Raw genomic sequence first — 21615 nt, forward strand, 5'->3', positions numbered from 1 at the left:
TTGCAGGGTAGTTGGACTTCAGTAGCTTCTCGCAGGAGAAAACATTGCAACCTCAAAGGAAAAACTTCAATATTCAGTATTCAAAGTTCGACAGTTTCAAGACAGGGCCGTAAGTACCTTAGATTTTTAACCAACTATAGTTAGAATTAACACTCGTTTTTACAGGCCACATGGGCGAAGGAATCTTCAAACTTCGACTTGAAAAAATGGCTTGTCAGGCAAATGTTGAAAAAATGCTTTTCCAGTCCACGGTAAAAAAAAAAGAAAAGTTTTTTCATGATTTTAACTAGCACGATAATAATGGTTAGAATTTAACTTTTTTCTTTAAAATTGAAATAAAGGGCACAGTACGCAACGGAAAGTATTCCACCTCGTCGCCAGACTCCCAACCACATTCCAATCATCAGTATTTCTATCGTAACTCTCAATACAATTTGTGCCTGAACCTCCAAAGACAAACATCATATCGTGAGTGACTCCTACACCAAAATCACGGTGTGGATAATTCATCGGAGCAATAAAACTCCAAGTATTTACCACTGGATCAAACACTTCTGCTGATTTGAGGCTACTTTTTCGCACATCAAATCCGCCAACGACGTAAATTTTACTTCTCACTACAGCAACCCCGTGTCGAAAGCGTTCCGTGTTCATAGGCTCGACCGATTCCCAACGGTTACTCGCAGGATTATAACATTCAACCGAGGCTACAGTTTTGTCCCCTGGGGGTGTATTTCCACCAATAGCGTAAACCTTTCCTAGGAGTCCAACAGCTCTGTGAAAGCTTCTACGCATGCTCATGTTTGGAAGTTTACTCCATGCGCGCGTAGCAATGTTGAAGCTTTTGGCGCGCTTTCCACCTCCTACCACATAAATCGAGCCCATGCTCTCACATACATCAAAATCGCTCTCTTTGATCCCATTGCCAACTTGGACCCAAGCATTCAGCTTGGGGTCGTATTTTTCAATGCGTGTACCCCCTCCTAGCACAACATACAGGTCTTCGTTGACAGCCACCGCGCATCCTGCAGTTTGCGCCATATCACTTGCGGGCGTGCAGCTTCCACTTTCTAAGTCAAATGTTTCAATCCTGCAGGACAACTCACCAATCAGGTATAGTACATTAGGTGATTTTCGTCTCGTCACTGCCCTCTTCTTGACACTCCGTGGAGAAGTCAAAAGAGTTATGGCACCCTCTACGAACTTCTTCCAATTCTCTTCACCAAGAACAAGCTCATCTTTTAAGACAACGTTTTCCAAATATTCTGTGCTCATGCAAGGAAAACGAACTAACTCGAAAATCTCCTGCAGAAAATTAATGAGACAAAGTCATTTTCTACCTGAAATGGGTCAAATGAAACAAGAAATGTGAGGAATTGCAATAGTATCCAACAAGACTCCTAATTAGTATGCAGATGCATAAGCTTAGTGGTTAGTACACAAGGCAACGGATCGATAGCTCTAGATTCAAGCCCTGGCTGAGTCGTTATGCTTTGTTCTTCCGTAAAACTCTCACAGTGGCCCTTTTCGCCTATGGGGATTAAAAGGGTTCCGGGAAATTGTCAAGGAAACATGTGGAGATTTTGGGAGGGTCACCTAAGTTGGATCGGTATCTTAAGCAAATGGAAAACTTCATGTCTCTTAACGATGCACGAGAGGAAAATCTCCGGCTACTCAGGCCCTTTGTCGGGAGTATGGTTCCCCATTCATGGGCCGTCCCCCTTTCCGTTCGACTCATCTACAGAATGTTACTAAAGGGTTTGAAGATCGGCAGAAATTTCGCACAGAATTGATATTGCATACATTTAACAAATTAACTTACGGAATGTTTTATCCTCTCTCCTCTGTCATGCTTATACCACCTGATAACAGCCTCAAACACGTCCTCCTCCATCTTAACATGCAAGCGATCACTTTCCACGATCTTACTGAGTTGCTGAGGAGGAATCAATACGAATTCACTCTCCCGCGACACTTCTAAGAAATTCCAACTGATGAAACTCCTCACTTTAGACTCAAGATTTCCCAATGAATACTGCATCGCCAGCGACTGAATACCGAGGCAGTTTTCAATCCTAATAAGGGTTCCCAGGAAATCTGCACATTTCTGAACGACAAGCTGGATTTGAAATAAGCTCGCCACTGCAAGGATATTTTCCACGTTTGATTCGTTGAGATTCATTTTACATGTGTACAGAAAGTCTACAAGTTGTTCAACAGCAGTTTCGTCGCAATCCTGCAAAGATATCGTGCCTAGGTTGCTCTCGAGGAACCCCGTGGTCAACATGGCACGAAAGTACGAACTACAAGCTGCCAGAACAACTCGATGAGCGCGTATTTCCCTTCTGTTCACTCTGAGTGTGATGTCACATAGTTCATCGAGCTTTCTCATCTCCTGGAAGACCGAGAAGGAATCTTTCTCGTGATTGCCGATCACTTGTAAAACCTGATCGCCAAATTCCACCGCGGCCGCCATATCGGTATGAAGTTGTTGATAACACACAATCAGGTGCTTACTTGACGTACCCAAATGGAGCAAGCTTGCTGTTTACCTGCAGGCTCATCAAGAATCGAAATATGGCGGACGAGGCGAACGAGACATCAGAGAGCGAGTCAGTTGTCGATCCTGCTATGGTTACTCTAATAGGAAAAGTTAATTCACTTCATGAAGAATGCATTAAAATCCGACAGAGTACATCAGGTCAGTTTTTGCACTATTTTGTTCATAACGTGGAACATGCATCGATCCAAGGCATGATTCGTGACGCCTGTCAACTTACCGCTGTAGGTTACTAGCGCCTTCATCAAACAGGGGAATAATCTATATAATTTATGTTGTATTTGCAGACGTTGGTGAGTTAAATTTATTAGAAAAAGCAGAGGCCAAGTGCAAAATGTGCCTTCAACTCCTGGAAACAGGGTAAGCATGATGATGAAATTCTGGATAATATGTAAAATCTACAGTGAAACTTGTGTTAAGCAGACATCTGTGGGACTCTCACTTGTGCTTGCCTAAGAAAAGAAGTCTGCTCAGTACTGTGCAATGTAGATTGATTGTTAAATCCTGAGTCGGAGAGAATGTGTAATCAGGATCCCTTTAGATAGCGTTTCGGGTAGATAGAGCAAAAATCAAATGTCAGAATGTGATAACATCTCACTTTGTTAAACTATTTATTGTATAATTTCATTTTATTTCTCATTATACAACAGATGATGGATGATGTTTCATCTGAAACATGTTTTGTTTTCATTAAAAAATATAAGAAAAATGACCTTCAAGAGCATTGTGTGGTTCATCAAAGTGATAACTTACTTCATGCTGATACAAAGCCTTGAAAACAAAAATTATTGTAAAATTCCTCATTATGCTGTCTGCCTAATACAGGTTTTGAGTTAGAATGTGTCCATCTATAGAGCTGTGCTGTAGCAAAGCCTGAGTGTGACAAGTAACCATATTTTTAGGGAACTTGTATGAAACCCCTGATGTGCTAGGCACCTAAATTTCTGAGAAAAGAATCTTTAGGCACCTGGAGATTCTTTTGACAGTACAGCTTTTTCCTAATAGAAACATTGAATGCATATTGAAAGGAAAATCAAATCTTCTTCTAATTTACAGTCAAGCTGCAGCTGGGAAAAAGGCAGTACTTTTCAAAGTTCTCCAACATTACTCACAGGTATGTTGCTATTCTGTATTGATGTAAATTTTGTTATAACAGTCCATTCTTAATTTTTATTCATCCTGCATATAAGAATTGAACATAATGTGCAATAGGATTTGAATAATGAGGAAATGACAGTGACAATGAAGGTATTTAAGGACAGTGCAAAAATAATACATTTGACAAGTTCAGATCAATATTTCTTTTACTTAAAGATTAAGTGACTAAAATTTTTTATCATCTTTTAAACTTTTCTAAACAACAGCATTAAATAATGTTTCTATAAGAGGAGCTTGGATGAAATTGTGAGACAAGTAATTTGATTTCAGGCTCTTCTTGACGAAACATATGTTCTGGAGTGTAGACTGGTAAATGCAGATTTCCCAGAAGACAGATGTAAAGGAGACATAAGGCATTTAATTGGTACTGCAATCTTTTTTTGGATTAAATTTTTTTTTCAAGGATGGCTACTTAAGAACAATGGAAGCAGTGATAAAGATTGGGGTGAAGTCTCAAGTTGTGGAAGAAGGAGTTAATCTTTTCACTCATAAAGATCTCAAAATGTTTTCCTCTCACTGTTTGCCATACATTTCTTGTAACTTAATCCTAGAGAAATTGGTGTTAACCCTTTAACTGCCATGAGTGACCAAGACAGAATTTCTCCTTACAATATGAATACAATATCAGCCAGATAAGTTATGACAATAAAGAAATATATCAATTAGGGGATAATTAGCTAATTCAATACTAAATTCTCTGAACTAACATTATAAGACTTCTATGGTCAACACTAAGGAGAACTAAAAATTTGATCTGGAAGTTAAAGCATTAGATCAAAAAGTGTTCTTTTAGCTGGTGTTTTTCTTTCTTCTCATCAACATTCTGCTTAACAAAATGTTTGAAATTGTCAGGAGACAGAGGGGAATGATGATGGGTTTGGATGTATCATTATTTCTGTCATCTCAGAGAAAGTGTGATAAATCTTTAGTTTTCCTTTTTCATTATAAAGGCCAATTGGACCAGCCTGAGGAGCTGGTGAAAGAAATGCTTGGATCAGAGTACAAAGTAAGTAACTAGTGAATCATTCATGAAAAATAATTAAACTTGTGGATAAAGAGAACAAGGGGGGAGAAGAAGGGATAATATAGTGTGGAGTTTAAGGGGAACGTAGACAGAAGTGAAGATGAGGGTAAGTGAGTGAAATCACTGATCAAATGAGGAGACTGAGGATTGGTTCAAGATGTTGGGGAGGTACAGTGTGCTGCTTTGATAGGTAACTGCTTGACAAGTGATACAGATGAGGCTTTTGGTTCTACCCAGTTTAGACAGGAAAATCAAGAACAAGTAAGCTAGGACAAGGAAGGTTGATTTCTGGTTAAGTAGAGGAATCAGTGAAGTCTGATTTGGATGTATGGTCTGGCTAATGTAAATGTAGATAGAAATGAATGGGCAAAAAGGCTTAAGAGGTTTGTCCATAATTTTGTGCTTCATATAGTTATTGAGGAGTGTGGCTTCTAATTTATCCACAGTCTGGACAAATTCTAGGCTCAGATATACTAGAATGCTTGTTTTGGAGGCGTGGAGCTCTGTTCTACATGTACTGCCATACGTTGTTTAATGATCCACAAAGAAGGCAGCTTGATACAACACACATCAGACAGGTATCATCTGATTGTTTTAAATTGTTTTATTTGTTTTGTTGTTCGTTGGTTTTTTTTAATCAATACTCAAAGCTCTTTTCTCCTCAAAGGCAACTAAATGCACAAACCGCGCACCTTGATTCGTTACCCTTTGATCCTTTCAGTCTTCTATGTTAGTCTACGTTCGCAAAATTTTATTTAGCAGAGATAATTGTTTTCTCCCAAATATCTACTTGCTGTCTTCTCCCCTGCAGTGTGCCGAGTCAGGAGTCAAATATCTGGAGGCCATGTTATGTGTTCGTTCACCGCTGATGATGGATGCGATGACAGATGTTTCAGCAAAGAATGAAGACATGATGCAGCTTCTGAAAGAAGGTGATCGTTTGAATTTATTTACTGTCTCTTAATTTCTTTGCTCTTGACGATGTTAACGATATTACGGTGTAACCTTTTCTATAACCAGGAGCCCATCACAGTGATGAATCAGCCATAGCTGATTAAGAAAATGCTTAAACTGTAATCTGATGTCTCACCTCTTCTCGGGGTACATTGCCCCCCCACCTCACTCTCCATATGAAAGTTAGCTCCACCACAACGAATTCGCCCAAACATATATTGCACTTTATATTTTCGAACTTTAAGCATTCGGAAAAAATTCGGTATTACTCTATCTCGTTCCAAAACGATCTCGCCCAAGTAACTACATACAAATACAGTAAGGGTCTCTTTCTGTGGGAAGACTACGAGAAAACAAGAAACCGCTAGGCTGCTCCTAAAATGCTTGTTCTCATCTGAACGGAGCTTTATATTTTCAACCGTGAAAATGTTCTTTTAAGGACAACCAATACGAAACGGTTCCTTTAAGAGCTACCCAATGCAAAGAGCCAACGATTAAGGTAATTTCAGGTCAAGACCGTTGGCGCATGTGTGTTGTACTTATATTGTAAACATTTAAATAAACCCAAACTTCCAAAATGTTTGGAAGCTTCTATTGAAAGGTTTTTATTTTGATCTCAGGTATCTTTAGTGATACTCACCTCCTCGCTCTTATGTACTCCGGTGAACTGTGTTACTGGCATTGGAAGATTGTAAAAGAAACAACTACAGATCAGTCTGTGAAAGAGTCGAGCGATGCGGATGAAAATTGTTCAGGGAACTTTAATTCTGTATCAAATGGAAGGCGACTTCTTCAAAAGTTTGTGAACATTGTACAGGACTGTTTTAAAGGAAGAGGCTGGGATTGTTCTAGGGCTGAACAAATTTTGGCTGAGTTTCCTGAATGTTAATCGTTTGAAATATTTTTCCCATGAAGAGACGCTATGGTTAAGTTTTGTAAACCCAAAACAACAGTAATCGCCACAACCAAACATATGAAGGGAAAATTTCGCAAGGATGTGAAGCAAACTTCATGAAGAGTGGGAAAATGAAAGTCACTGAAAAGTAAGCGTTTTTAGTTTTGTATGTTAGTAATTGATTGGGTGGCAAGGGCTTTCTAGTCCAATCACAGAGCGTTCTGAAAAAGAAAATTAAACTCCCAAAAAAGACACAAACAAAAAGGCAATCCCCGATTGCTTTTAACGCAGAATTGAAAGTGTCCCGAATTGCAATTTCAGCTGTCACCAGCGTCTCAACTCTTTATTGTATGTGTGAGAAAAGCTGACCCGTTGTATGATAGGAAGTCTGCTATTCAGAGTATTTGGTTAAAGACGGTGAAAAAGATGATGAAACAGGGTCAGAAAAGAATCACTGGAAAGGACAAGTTACTAATGCAATTGTTTTTACACGACTGGCCGCTCAATCCGTGGAAACATTATAACAAAATGACGGTGTTGAACGCAAAGTAGATTTACTACAATGTTCAAGTTTATTAACAAAGTGTCAACCCTAACTGGAGGATATAAATAGAATCATTTTGCTTGAATATTTTATGAAGAGTGACTTAAATTCTGTTTTACTACTTACTTAAGTACTTGGAGCTTTACTCTAAGGAGTCAACAAAGGGAAATTAATCCTTTCATCCTTTCAACGTGAAAGAAAAATATTAACTGGGGAGTATTGTTTGGTTTAACACCAAATTCTTAGCACTCAAAATACAATAAATGTACGATAGACGGTATGGAGAGTTGATATTTAGATCTGGAAAGTAGGAGAGCTAAAGAACAACATCATACCGTCACCTTGTTATTTTTTAGATTTATCGTTAAATATGCTTTTTCAAAGACGAATATAAAGGAAAGTTGAGATTTTTTTTTGCTTTTTCGTTTTGCCTTTGGATCAGTTCGCAATTTCGATGAATCCGTGTGCTTCTATAAATAGACGAAACACAATTTGAAAAATACTTTCAGCTTGGAGTCAAGGAGAGTGTTTTGGTCCAACATCTCTCTTTATCTTTCCGTACATCTCGTCATTTCTGTATCTATTTACATCATTTAATTGTATCTATTGCATCAACCGGAAGAGAATTAAATTATGATTATGTTCTTAGTCTCCTCCATAGCATTATGTCGAAGTGTCACGCAACGCTCCCCTTCCCCTCCCCTTAGAGACTTCTCAAAGAGCGGCTTCGGACACTGTTTCCTTCTGGCTTCTACTGCTGGCGTTTTGTCTGATGAATGCTGGCTTCGTGTGCCCTTTGTAACTTATATACGCCGTCTGACAAGTGGGGGATAAACGCGGTGTGTTGGTAGCAGACGACAGACCATGTTTTTCTCCTTCGTTTTTCACTTCAGATCCATCTGATAGAAGACTGCGGTTCACAGTAGGCGAGGCATGCGAAGGAAATTCAGGAGGGTCATTTGATGCAGTCGAGGGGGAGGTATAAGTGGGACTCTCTGGCGGTATGACAAAAAAACGCCCATATGTATCTTGGATTTCTTTTGCAATGTTTTGGAGACGGGAATTAAATTCGTTCGCTTCTGTCTTTTTAAATAGCTCGTCTATCCCCTTCTTTGCTTTCTTTTTGGCAAGTTCTTTCGCTTCATTGTGATAATGCTCCAAAGCCTCTTTTGCTTCAACATGGTGATAATAATTAAGACTTGGTATTTTAAGATGTTTTCCCTTCCGAACGCATCGACGGATACAGATTGTGGTGAAGAGAACAGACATGGCTACCAGCATTAGAGACCATCCTGCTATTTGGCTACGGGTTTTGTAGTGCTCCTCTTGCAACCTAGTGCGTAAGTCGAGTTTAAAAGAGCATTTTTCGGTTGTATTTCTCGCGGTGAATCCACTGGTCAGAGGAGGACCGAAAAACGCGCATGTATAGTATTGCTGCTGTAGAAAGGACAAAACCAACCAAGCGACTGGAGCGATGGATGCTCGCACTAATACATCAATTATCGTTAAGAGCACTTTGAGATGGCGGCGGGTGAAAGGCTTGGTTTCCTTCTTTGTGACAGAATTCCTTCTCGAATGGCTCCATAAGTCTCTATCTACCAGGATTCCAATGAGAAACAGGAGAACGGTCGGCGCCCACAAAAAAGCCAGTCCGTAAGCGAAGTGTCCTTCACAAGGACAGCTAAACACGATACTTTCAAAGAACCCCTCCAGGCCAATCGTCACAGCTGCTATAGAACCGTACATCAGTGATCGACGAGACCTTTTGAATAGTCCTGTAAAGGAGGGAAGGACGGTGTTCATGTTGTCCGAGAAGACGAGGCGAAAATAAGGATTCAGACGAAACTGCGTTGTCAACAGAAAGACTCTAACTTAATGAATACAAACACTACGAGCGAAAGTTGATTTATATTGCGAGTGTTTCGAAAGGTTTTGAAACTTTCAGTTTCGGTCAGTTTGAAAAGGGTTCTTTGTTTAAGCAAGGTCGTGTTCCAACCGGATGTGAAACAAAGAAAGAAAAAGATGCCCCACCCAACTCCCCACGATCGCAAACGGACTTTGACGTCAGTCCCGAAAGTCCCTAACATGAAAACGAAAGTCTCTTTGCCACTTCCCTAAGCTACATTTATGTCCCTTTTCGCTAAAACAGGTTTGTTGATGGATAAAATAGAAATAAAACAATGAATGAGAGTTAGGAGGAAAGGTTTTGAACGAATACGTGAGTGTAGAATATCCGTTATTGAAAATTGACCGTTCTACTTTGCTTTTTTGAGACCGATCAGCTGTTCGGATTACATCAATTTAAAATATCAACATAATAAGCTTGTTACGTGAAATCGTTTATCTTGAACTTTTTTGAGGTAACAAACAAATAGAGAGACGCAGTTGAAAAAACCAAAAAACCGAGACTGTCTGAACAAATCGTGCGTTTCCAACGCTAAAACCTGAGAGCCCGTGTTAAAGTTAACCCATGTTTCTCTACTAATTGTTCTAAAATTTTTACATTAGTTTGTTTATGGATGTAAATCGGTCATCTCATCTGATATTGATTTTTCCATTTTGGACCAAATGGTACAATGACAAAATGACCCGAAATAGTGTTACTTGACCTCTTGAAACTGATCTCTTTTTCCTCTGTAAAGGGATGACTGTTGATCGTCTCAGACATTTTCGTTTTCACAAATACCTAAAAATAACCAATGATTGATTCCTGAATCAGGGGACTAAGAGTCATTACCGTCCGTACACAAAATATACCTCAAAACCGAAAACACAGATTACTAAGGAGGAGTTATTTCCAGTAGAATTTACTTGACGAAACAAAAAGCATCTACATTTGTGGAAGGAAAATGATAACCATATGGTGATTAAGAGAAAGATATTACAGTTCAAGGCGGGAAGTTTCTTCTTTTTTCTTTTTTCTTATCGAAAGCAAGTTATATCATTGTATTAAAATCACGGTCTGAGTTATTATTGCTTGCGGATGTGGATAACTGAGTTATTATTGCTTGCGGATGTGGATAATTAATAGGTCCTTTTCTGTGTCTGTCGTCGAGATGAGCATGAAAATAGCTTCCTGATCTCTCCGAGCTTTTTTCCCTGTGATCGCACTAGAGGGAAGGTTTTTTAAGCACCTGTCCTATAGAGAGAAAAAAGCTGAGCTTCTCCAAAAAGGCGTTTTAGGCATGTTCGAGTTATGCACTATTTCTTGATGTGATGTTAACATAAAAAACTTTTTACAAACGAACATAATATGACGTCACAAAAAGTACGAAAGCGCAGTGTTACAGACAAGACGTCGTGAAATAACGCGCAGTTCGAAAGCTCGGCTGTTTTCGAAATATGGACGGGAAAAATTTGAAATTGCGAAAGCGTGGTTATTTTCCTTTATTTTGATGTTGCTTGCCCTGAAAACCTTCCTTTGGCGAAAACAAGCCAATGAAATATTTCATTTGGTTTAGCTCCCCTTTCACTGATTAATCACTAGTTATGTTTGAGTGAGGACTTGAGAAACGCGACCTAGTGTCACGTTGGGGCATTTGAGTGTTGTCTATGAATACAGATCGCAGTACTGCTGCGAAAGTCGCGAGAGTTCAATGTTAATTTAGGCGGAGCTATGAATAAAGCGCTTCATTTGGATGCCTCGTGGCCACGGGTGATCTTTCGCTGGTAAGAATTTTGGCGTTGAATTAGTTGTTCTTGGTAAAGGTTGCCCCTGATTGTAAGGTCGATATCACGAATATCAAAGTTAACATGATTTTACATTGTATACCAATTTAAGATTGGAAGGTTGGCGCCCAAGGAAATTCCTCTTCTATGTGTTTTGATATCTGACGTATCATCTCCTTATTGTCGCCTGTCTCTCTGTATTTCTCAAACAAAGCTTCGACGTGTACCTTAGCTTGTTCTTTTGCTAAAGGTTCCACCTTTTGGTTAAACAACCTGATTTCTTCTTCGGCCAGATAATGTTCATATTCCTGTTGATCTTTGATTGCTGTGTCGGACTTGGAACAACATCGATCGACGGAGATTGATATCGTTGCAAAAAGCATCGTGATCGACAGCAGAATAAATCCAATGACCTGGGACTCTGTGTTAGCAGCTTCGAACTCGCTTAAGATTTCAGGATGTTCATCTGGCGTAGTTTTGTTAAGTCGAGTCTCTAATGAACCCAGCTTTGCACAGACGTAATACTTCGTATCAAACAGAACAAATAGAAGCCATACTACTGGTGGGAGGGTACTGAGATATACAAATCTTCTCGAGCGTTGCCAGATTACTCGACGAAGATTTCTAGGAAGGCGACAGCACCCTGCCACCATCTTCCAGAATGATCTTGAGATTATCAGCGCGAAACAGAAGAATATCACCACTGGGGCAAATATGAACAACATACTATACAATTTATGGTAACGTTCAGGGCACTTGAAAACCAACTTATTCAAAAACTCTTTCAACCCCAAAACAAGTCCCGATATAAAAGCTTGTTGCAAGGGAAGTTCCACTTTTTGTATAATTTCTTTAAGAGAAGAGATTCCGCCTGTTATCAGTTGGCCGAAACTTGGATTTACCAGGGCGCCCTCCAAGCCTTCCGCCATTACACCAACAGTTTCACACAAAAATGAATTAATTGAGACAATTGGTATGTAGTTGCTATTGTTTTGTGATGTAATTTCACGGTTACGTGTTTTGGACAGATGCAAAAGTTCCTCAACTACCACCCGCTGAGTACCTGCCATTTGGATTAGCGGTCTTTGCTATCTTGAATCTAGTTCCTAGCTCTAAATGCATTATGTTGTCTTCTAAAGTATTAGTTTCACTACTTGTCGCGATTTAAATGGCGAACGATTTTACGAAACATGAACAAACCCTTTTCTGCACGTCGATGGCGTGAAAACAGGAGATTTTATTCACATAAATAATACATAGATTGTCACTTAGCCCACTATACGATCATCGGAAATAACTGTTTCGTGAAATCAAAAAAAGGAATACTTTTTTGTATGTAAACGCTACTGATTTGCCGAAATCGGAAAAAATGTAAGATTACTTTGTGTCTCGGGTAAAAACATTCAGCCGTGCATTGGTGTAGGGATAGAAAATACCAGGCAATTTTCGTGCGTTCACCAGTAAGGGCGTTTGTTATGTTTCCTAGTGAGTAGTGACTTACAGTGAAAGTGTTTTGCATCGAAATTGTAGTAATGAAGCTCTCTTTTGTCGTGACGATTATGTCTGTCTGTTCTTGTTATGCTTGTGGCTCACTCATGTGCAGGAATGATCATCATGCGGTGTTAAGCCATTTGCTTTTACAAGTGTCCTAAGGTCAGATTTTAAGTTGTATATTTGACATAGGTTTGTGTATTTTGATAAATCAACACGTATACTTATGCCTCAGGATCTTCCCACGTGAATTGGTTCATGGGCAACACTACAAATATAGTGTTAATAAGGTCACACCTTGGTACTTTTACCAACACTGTTAATGGAATCAATTGAATATATTCCTCATCGATCTTGGTCACATCAATACACTAATGAAGTCCACTTCAAATCACTTCTGTAAATCAAAACTAGAAACTATATATAAAAACAAATTTTTAAAGCCAGTTGAAAAGCCTATATGTTGCCGTTGATGCGTCGTGCTGCGTTAGATCGACAGAGAAACTCAAGTTTAACATGAATATTGTCATTAACCTTAAGATCATAACTTTGCAAATTTACTACCTCACCCACCCTCGCGGAGGAGGAGAATTGTCACGAAGAAATGGCAGACTTAAAGGTCTCACAACTCGAGTTCTCCATCTTCAAAAACGTGGACTAGATTTTTTCAAGTTTTTTAAATTGATAATCCGTGTAAATCTTTTCCATCCTTACGATTCTTGGTTCCTTTACGGTTAATTCGTCCAAATGTTTCTTTTTCCAATTAGACTACCCTCATTTTCACTTAAGGGAGGACATGTGGAGGAAAGGTCTATTCTGATTGGCTAGTTTGAGGGCTGCTAATGCCAGTTTTGTGAAAACAACGATGAGAGTGGATTCAAAATGCCGAGACCTGGCTCCTTCAACCATTTTACCCCAAGAAGTAAGCAAAAGGAACATTTCCATACAATATTCATATATTTTCTGGTAGAAAGGTGACGAATTGAAGAGAAAAATATTGAATGCAGGATATTGTTTGATTTGACACCAAATTCTCAAAGCTAAATTAAAAGAAATGTATAGAATTAATATTAAAGACCTTCGGAGTGGAAGGGTTACCACTCTGCCTTTCTGCCATGACGCGCAATGAACCATTCTAACATTAATCAATCAACCATGATTTGACGTCAAATGTTAAAGAGTGCCTGAGGATATCGTCATATTCACTCTTACGTTATAATTGAAAGAATGAATTAATGACTCTAAATAGTCGTAATAAGTCTGTGACAATAACTGTATCCACAACAATATTTGCGGGCGTTTCATGACAAAGCATCAGGTCGTGGGAACAGAGGAACCGAGAAATTGAAAAAGGAAGTTAACACTGGCACACAAAGGAATTCTATGACTAATGATTTCAAGTTGAAACTTTTAAGAGAGAGATTACATATGTAAATCAAGTTGATGAGGATATTTTATGAGTAAACACAACATCGCGTGCCTTTTTTCCCATCAAGTCTGAGTAACAATGACGCACCATTGAGAGCAATCAAAGTTATCACCTCCTGTGTGTGACTGACCAGCATGAAACACCGTTAATCTGCTCAAAGTGAATTTCGCAATTTCGAACCTATCTTTGTAATCATTAAGTACTCTTCGTATCGAAACAAAACTGTCGGAAGCTTGGAAACAAACAAATTCATCTGCCAGCAACCCACCACCAGAAGTTCTAGAAGTTTCTTCCGGTCGTTCCGGTTAAAGATTTTTGTAAGCGCACATTAATTATGACTCGGCTTTTATTTCAGTGCTAAGGTGGATCAATGCCTAAACTACCCTCGGATGAAACATTAACATTTTGAAACATTAAATATATCAGAATTGTCATAATCTGTCAAACAACACATGATAGATATCCTATTGTAATGAAAAACGCAAAGCAAGATTATGTCAAAAACTTACCCAAGTTTTGAGCACTTTTTTTTTAATAGCAGAGTTTCGATTTTAATCCTCTGTCAGGCTACAGCTTTACAAAATCTCAAGAGTGTCTATCCAAATTGTTGTTTGCAAACAATTCGCTGAAAAGTCTCTGAAGGAACAGTCATACAAATAGACACTATTAGCTTTTCCACACAGCCGTGATATTCATCCTACAAGCCATACGTACATCTTTCAGTAGGTAACTTAAGCTTTTAAGACCCTTGGAGCAACCCTGATTTCTTTTATCCATTGAGCGCCCTTTAGAAGTTTGTCAATTCATTTGGGTCCGTTTAGAAGAACTTGCATTGCATGACAACCTATTGTTCCAGGAAGGCTAGTTTTTAACAAAAACGTGAATAATTCTACCTCAGTTTCTCCTGATCAGCTGTCCTAGATACGGACGCTAATCAGACACAATTTTTTAAATGCTTCAGCCAGGAATAGGTTGCTTTTTTGTGAAGACATTCCGATTTTTTCTGTGTGTGAAGAAATTCAAGTACGGCCTATGAAAATGAGGTAGTCGTAACTTTTAAGTTTACAATCAAAATGTTAGTTGATGTTAACAGCCGTTTTAAGTCTGTATTTAAAAAATACATGTGGACCATGATCATTACTAACTTGTAAATGGGCTAAGATCACGAGTCAATAAGCATCAGTTGTAATAAGGATGGAAATTTAAACCGATTAAAAATCTCAGCTTAAAGTTAAAAGAATCGAGGATATTAGTTCATTTTTAAAATTTATTTATCTATTTATTCATTTTATTTCACAAACCATTTACAACGCTCAGTTTTAAGAAAGATAATTATGAAGTAAAGAAGGGTATAAATGATTGAAACTTATCCCATGCCTTTTAATTAAATTGCATTTGTTCTACGATAGAATTGAAAAAACAAAGCTTAGGTTCAAGAGGAAAAAGAATAATATTTATGGTACTGAGATTTTAGGACAGTAAACAGGACAAAGTTTACTATTGAGGAAGATAAAACGATGGATTTACTCTTACGTAAAGTTAATATTAGTTAATTAAAAAATCGAGTTGATGGTCACGAAAGGTTTTATGAATCTTGACAGCGAGTGAAGAGTGTCACTGGGGCAAAAATGTCGCACAATAAAGTACTCTTGACTTTTCTTTTGAGGTAAAAATATTTTGATTAGAAATAAACCCTAACGGCTTTATATGTAAAATAAACATTTAAAGGTGCTGTGACTACAGTGGCATGAGATATCATGGATAGGGGAAAATGTGAAATATTGCATTAGGAGAGCAACGAAATACGTTAATGTGGCGGATTAACAGATATTTACTTCACTTGGTCAAAATTTAATAATATAGGGTTAATTTGTTTGAGTCTTACTTATGACGACACCACGATATCGCTTACTGATCTGATAAGCCTCTTACGTCCAGTGAAGAGTGCATTATATGATATTATTTTCTAATCTTCGTGGCTTAATACGTTGTGGAAAAGAAAAGGAAAGGTGTTACGACGATATTACAGACTAGGACGAACTGATGTACAGCTAAATTCTCAGAAGTATCATTAAAGGAATGCGTGTGATCACCAATGAGAATTTGAGTATCGTAGTGTGACGGTTAAGGTTCATCGATTTCATAACCGGTGCCCCCACGTCGCGGAAATACAAACGCATAAACTCACGAAAGACTGGCAGTTTTCATTTTATTTGTTTTTCAGACCACCGAAACACCAACAATCATTTGAATAAATGCTAGTCACAAGTCAAGCACGCTGTGAAAAATTATTGTCGACCTGTCCACTTTACATTTTATCATTTACGAACTCGTATGACTTTTTTTTTGGCGGTATATAGCTACAGAGTCCCTGAATTTGTGTGTATCCTTTTTCTGAAATATAGAGAAAAAAGTACACATTTATATTCTTTCACAGAGAGATCGAGAAGTTCTAATTTAAACTTCCCGTTATCCTTATCAAAATTTACTTTTAAGGAGTTGTTTTTTAGACATGCGAATATATCCACGTATCTACGTCAGAAACCTGCGCTGATCCTATACAGGACATAACCATCCGATCATGAATTTTATTCAGTTATTCATTTTATTTGTATTTCAGACCACCTAAACTCCAACAATCATTTAAATAAATGCCAATCACAATTCAAGCACGCTGTGAAAAACTATTGTCAATCTGTGCGTTTTACGTTTTATCATTTACGAACACATATGACTTTTTTTTTGGCTGTATATAGCTACAGAGTCGCTAAATTTGTTTGTACCTTTTTCCTGTTTATATCAGGTATTTGCATAGATGTTAGCTCCTGAAATACAGAGAAAAAAAAGTACACATTTATATCCCTTCACGGAGAGATCGAGAAGTTCTAATTTAAACCTTCCGTTATCCCCATTTAAATTTACTTTTAAGGAGTTGTTTTTTAGACATGCGAATATATCCACGTATCTACGTCAGAAACCTGCGCTGATCCTATACAGGACATAAACATCCGATCATAAATTTGCACGAGTCTTTGAACGCTTGACACGACCTTTAAGCTTGAAAGCCTTCTAAAGCTATGAATTTTTGGACAAGTACCAGACTTCTATAATTACAGGTTTACAATGCCTTTATTTGATTCGTTCAAAAAAGAAAACGCCTCATATCGTCCTCTGTTAAGGAAAAAAACTTTAGAATTTAAGTCTCGCGAGAGACCAATCCTTGCAATCAACACACTAAATCGTTTCATTATGCCTCAGAAGAATAGGGCAGCCCTTAGGTATATGACCCTCAAATGAAAGCCCAAATGAAAACCCAGTAACCCTTTAACTCCCAGAAGTGATTGACATGTATCTTCTCCCTATAATATCCTCACCTCATTCAACAAACGGATGATAAGAAAACTCAAACTTATCAGTTCGAAGTTGTTATCTTAATCTTACACCTATGAAATTCTCGATACTAATTTACAAAGAAATGTGTCGCAGCTAAAGGGGAGAATTAATAATCAGATCTCGGGGGTTCAAGGGTTAAGCTGTACAGGGCGGTTCGAACTGTTTAGATACAATAATTTATACATGCATGGTCATATGCTATTGTTCCGAGGCTATGCAGCGAAACTCAGTAATTCTGACTCAGCTATCAAAGAAAAACTGTTGTGACAGCTTAAAAGAGAATTACTGGTAGACTTCTAAGAAATCTACTTAAGTTAAAAAAAAATATCGGGAAATTTGTTATATACATATTAATTAGGCATGTGCAGAGTGCATGGTATTATTGCGATGTTAACTGTACTTTGGCTCTTTGTAGAGTGACTTACTTATGGCTCTAACTTTAGCAATCCTTATAAGATTAATCTATCGCTGAAATATATATTATGATCATATCCAACATTTGTTCAGGTGATGAAGAATGTAAACGTATTTTAAACAAGAGCAATTATGTATGTACAAGTGTACAAGTGATGTCGTTGTTCAAAAGTCATGCTTCTTGTGCAAACATTCGAACGCGCTTGTTTCCCGTGCTAAGAAGAGAAAGCGCTTGGACCATTTTCTTGTCCTTGTTGTCCATTGCGATTTCAACAGGTGTAAGTCCTTCCCTCGTGTAAGCTTTTACGCTCGCTCCATTCCTAATAAGGAAAATTACAGCTCTAATATCACCTCCGCAGACAGCGGCGTGAAGAGGCGTCCATCCCTCTTTATCTCTTATGTCTACCGAAGCGCCAAACTTCAGAAACACTTCCAAACATTTCACTTTACCTTGAAATGCAGCTTCGTGCATTGCAGTCCCTCCGCTGGCGTTTAAATTGTCCAACATAATGTGTCCAGCGCTTAAAATTCCATGAAGCAGGCGAGAGTCATTCCTCGCTACAGCGGCGTCTAAAACGTATGAAGGATTTAAGAGACCTTCATCGTAATTGTTATTTAGCATGTCGAGTTCGTTCAGTTTATCCTGTGGTTCGTCTTTTGCACAATCAATGACAATAGCTGGTGGTGTCCTCTCTTGTTCTGTGGGTATTGTATGCCTCCTTTTATTGTGACAGGCGTGATTGTAAAGGTTTAAACCATTCGGAAATGCAACGTTTCCGACCGATCTACATCTCTGCAATTTCTCTTTCTTTCGTCTGTCTGCGTATCTTCGAACGGTTCCAGGCGAGTCGGTTTGAGACAGTTCCATGACAGATTCTTCTGCTAAACACACTTCAGTGCTTTTTCTTCACTTTAGAGTTAGCTGTTGACCTGTTTTCGCGAGAGTGCTCTAAGTCACTGACAAGAATTAAGAGTTTACAAAGGAAGCTCTTCACTGCGACGCTTCAAATAACTTATGACAACTTCGCCGTATTGCAATGCCTTGTAACGTGCTTTGAGCTAAATTTACATCCGTGAATGCGCCAACCGCCGTCAGATGACGGAAACCTACTTCGCCGGTCACGAGATAACATCCCTTAATCCGTGTTGTAATCCTTCTAAATACAGTATTTCATGCTCCACTGCTTGCCTTAATGGTCCTTCAGGGGGTAATTAAGATATTAGCATTTTCACAAAAGGCATCGCTCGGCACCTCTTTTGTTTGATATTCACGTCACTTTAACAATTGGTGCTCACAAGAGAGATTGGAGAGCAAGTTCCTATGACAAAAGACAAGTCAGTTTGTGATATTGTGCGCAGCATTTTCCTTTTTGTGTTAATGGCGCCCTGTGTATGCGGTGTTTGTTTAAAGCTCACAAGAACAACATAGCTTTACTTAACATGATGGCTTTTGACTATGTTTCGTATTGTTATCCCTTTCGCCGGTAATTTCATTCGCTTAAAAGTTCAAACAAACTCCACAGAGTAGTTTATTTTGTATCATAACAGATGACTACCATTTCTGCACAGGCCGAATAATCTCAGCTATTGAGCCAAATTTACTGTCCTACAAATGCAATTAAGTTGCCATCTTGCAAACACAGTCAAAATTATTTTGCGATTTTAGGGAATGGTTTTCTTTTGTTGCTCTTTGTAAACCTGTTTCCGGATCTTCAAAAATAAATCAAAAGAGTAAACAAGAATTCACGACAAGGTCTTGTTGTGAAATTGCAAACTTGTTGTTGAGTGAAAAAAATTCCGAGTTGTACGTCTTGACACAAGTATATCCTCTTTAGCAAGACAATAAATCCTCCTTTAAACTAAATAGAGAATTTAGATATTTTCCCAGTGACACGTAGTGCACAGAATAGTTCTTAAATTTGCTTAAAAGATATTTACTTTTTTCCGTTTGTTGACATCGCAGTCTACACGGCTTATTTAAGAAAACATTTTTGTCCACGGAGGTCAATTTCCACGGGTTTTAACTTCGATGTTCAAGACAAACTTTTGTTGACGCCGTATTCAGGTCACGTTTCTGAAAATGAATTAAATTTTACAAGGATCCCCGTGTTCGCGCCATCACATTACTTCATAGTAAACGTACTCCACTACTGTCTAATGTTCTCTGTATGTAGTTCGAGAGACTGTCAAATAACTGTCCCAGACCCCAAAATTGCGCGCGGCCAATGGAGTTTCTCCCTCTGAAGAAAATTACTTCTTCCTTTTTAGGCGATTACTGTATTACTATGTAGTTTGAGAGTTGCACCCAATTTTATTTTTATTCCATGATGTCTCACAAGTTTTTTATGGAAACTAGGAATGAAAACCGCAAGCACTTCAGCTAAAATAAGATTGTAGCCGTGGGAGATGAAAGGAAGCGAAAATATTGGCTTATACTTCGAATGTACGGTGTTCCCTGATATTTTTTGTTTTTTTTTTTCATTTTCGCCTACAGAGAAAATTCATGACTACATTCAGAATTATGTCCGGTTAGACACAATTTTTTAAATGCTTCAGCCAGGAATAGGTTGCTTTTTGTGAAGACATTCCGATTTTTTCTGTGTGTGAAGAAATTCAAGTACGGCCTATAAAAATGAGGTAGTCGTAATTTTTAAGTTTACAATCAAAATGTTAGTTGATGTTAACAGCCGTTTTAAGTCTGTATTTAAAAAATACATGTGGACCATGATCATTACTAACTTGTAAATGGGCTAAGATCACGAGTCAATAAGCATCAGTTGTAATAAGGATGGAAATTTAAACCGATTAAAAATCTCAGCTTAAAGTTAAAAGAATCGAGGCTATTAGTTCATTTTTAAAATTTATTTATCTATTTATTCATTTTATTTCACAAACCATTTACAACGCTCAGTTTTAAGAAAGATAATTATGAAGTTTAACACTCTTTAGAATGTAGAACGAATTTTTTGTTTGTTTGTGTATATTGCTTCTCTTCGTCTTTTATATTCTTTTGGGTAGCTGGAAATTTACATAAGCAAGCTGGATTCAGACACAGTCGGACATGACGTTAGTTCTGGTCACATTGAACAAGTCAAGTTATTCTTCAGCTGCATGCTGAAAAACGAGTTGGCAAAAAAAAATCTGTTTCGTACGACGCCGCGGCGACTTAGGATGACAAGTAACGAAACAGAAAAATTCCTTTTGTGACTCATTTATTGCTAATAAAATATCTAAATATGTTAGACGACCCACTGATGAGACATGAAAGATAAAAGACGTTAACTGCAAGAAATACATGTATATTGTTTATAGCCCGTGAGACGTTTTAAATAATGATCTTCAACAGAATACGACGATGGCTTATTTTTTTCTCCCTTACCAGACATTGGCTCTCATTAGATACCTGTAGTAAACTCAGTGGAAAAAGATTTTTATCTTTTTTTTTTTCTCAATATTTTCTGGAAATGTCATCCTTGAGACCTGTCGATTAACTTGTGGTTAAACTTTTTTTTTCTTTCTGTACCAAATTAATATCCTTTATGTCCAAAAGAAAATGGTTAGTTTTTAGGGCATGCGTAACGTACCTCGCCTCTTGAAGACTTAAGCCTAAGAGAAATTTCGGTTGCTTTAAGTGTTAGAAACGACCTAAGTTAAGAAAAATCGGGGTGCAAATTACATGACTCCAGATCAAAATGATCTTAATATAATAATACGCCTCTTTCATTTGTTTTCCACCACCCTCGTATAATACAAACTTCAGGCCTCCCTATCTCTCTCCTCTCCTCAACCCCATCTTTGCTAATTCGTTTATGCACGCACTTTGTTTGATAAACAAAAAACTTTTGGTTGCAAGAGTTGTTTCTTAGGATGCCAAAGGAAGAAACTTAACTTTTTCCCAATATCTACTTGGTTCTCTAGGAAGTCTAGTCGGTGCAGTTTCGTGGATCAAACATGAATTTTTCAGCTTATTTGGAAAACAAATCGAGTGCAACAGGTGAAGTAATTTATCAACATTGTTTTTCGTTAGAGATTATTACTAAGTTGGTTACCTCAGTTAGTGCTTTGCCAGTTTTGAAAATGTTGT

General features: G+C 38.0%; 5 protein-coding genes across 6 annotated transcripts; 1 reads left to right on the top strand and 4 right to left on the bottom strand.

Annotated features, from left to right (window-relative positions):
• Positions 1 to 90: 90 nt before the first annotated feature.
• On the bottom strand, positions 91 to 2495 carry LOC131771435 (kelch-like protein 20). The gene is made up of 2 exons (XM_059087232.2): positions 1823 to 2495; positions 91 to 1305 (listed from the first exon to the last, which is right to left on the bottom strand). Exons 1-2 carry the CDS (start codon positions 2474 to 2476, stop codon positions 325 to 327), a joined length of 1635 nt encoding a protein of 544 aa, XP_058943215.1. The 5' UTR covers positions 2477 to 2495; the 3' UTR covers positions 91 to 324.
• Positions 2468 to 7170, top strand: LOC131771438 (RAB7A-interacting MON1-CCZ1 complex subunit 1-like). Of its 2 annotated transcripts, XR_009339192.2 has the most exons (9): positions 2468 to 2701; positions 2848 to 2920; positions 3617 to 3674; positions 3989 to 4082; positions 4669 to 4724; positions 5189 to 5320; positions 5554 to 5674; positions 6317 to 6739; positions 6913 to 7170. XR_009339192.2 is itself a non-coding variant. In XM_059087234.2 (8 exons), exons 1-8 carry the CDS (start codon positions 2578 to 2580, stop codon positions 6583 to 6585), a joined length of 927 nt encoding a protein of 308 aa, XP_058943217.2. In that variant the 5' UTR covers positions 2468 to 2577; the 3' UTR covers positions 6586 to 7170. The 2 variants fall into 2 exon arrangements, 1 of the variants encoding a protein (XP_058943217.2); XM_059087234.2 differs by having other exon boundaries at positions 6317 to 7170.
• Positions 7171 to 7847: 677 nt separating this feature from the next.
• On the bottom strand, positions 7848 to 9047 carry LOC131771434 (calcium homeostasis modulator protein 6). The gene has a single exon (XM_059087231.2). It carries the CDS (start codon positions 8936 to 8938, stop codon positions 7850 to 7852), a length of 1089 nt encoding a protein of 362 aa, XP_058943214.2. The 5' UTR covers positions 8939 to 9047; the 3' UTR covers positions 7848 to 7849.
• Positions 9048 to 10520: 1473 nt separating this feature from the next.
• Positions 10521 to 11733, bottom strand: LOC131771499 (calcium homeostasis modulator protein 5-like). Its single transcript, XM_059087302.2, has one exon. The coding sequence runs from the start codon at positions 11731 to 11733 to the stop codon at positions 10912 to 10914; it is 822 nt and encodes a 273-aa protein (XP_058943285.2). The 3' UTR covers positions 10521 to 10911.
• Positions 11734 to 15956: 4223 nt separating this feature from the next.
• Positions 15957 to 18776, bottom strand: LOC131771429 (ankyrin repeat domain-containing protein 49). Its single transcript, XM_059087222.2, has one exon. It carries the CDS (start codon positions 18397 to 18399, stop codon positions 17704 to 17706), a length of 696 nt encoding a protein of 231 aa, XP_058943205.1. The 5' UTR covers positions 18400 to 18776; the 3' UTR covers positions 15957 to 17703.
• Between the last annotated feature and the right edge of the window lie 2839 nt (positions 18777 to 21615).

This window comes from Pocillopora verrucosa, chromosome 12 (assembly GCF_036669915.1).
Source record: "Pocillopora verrucosa isolate sample1 chromosome 12, ASM3666991v2, whole genome shotgun sequence".
Lineage (NCBI taxonomy): Eukaryota > Metazoa > Cnidaria > Anthozoa > Scleractinia > Pocilloporidae > Pocillopora > Pocillopora verrucosa.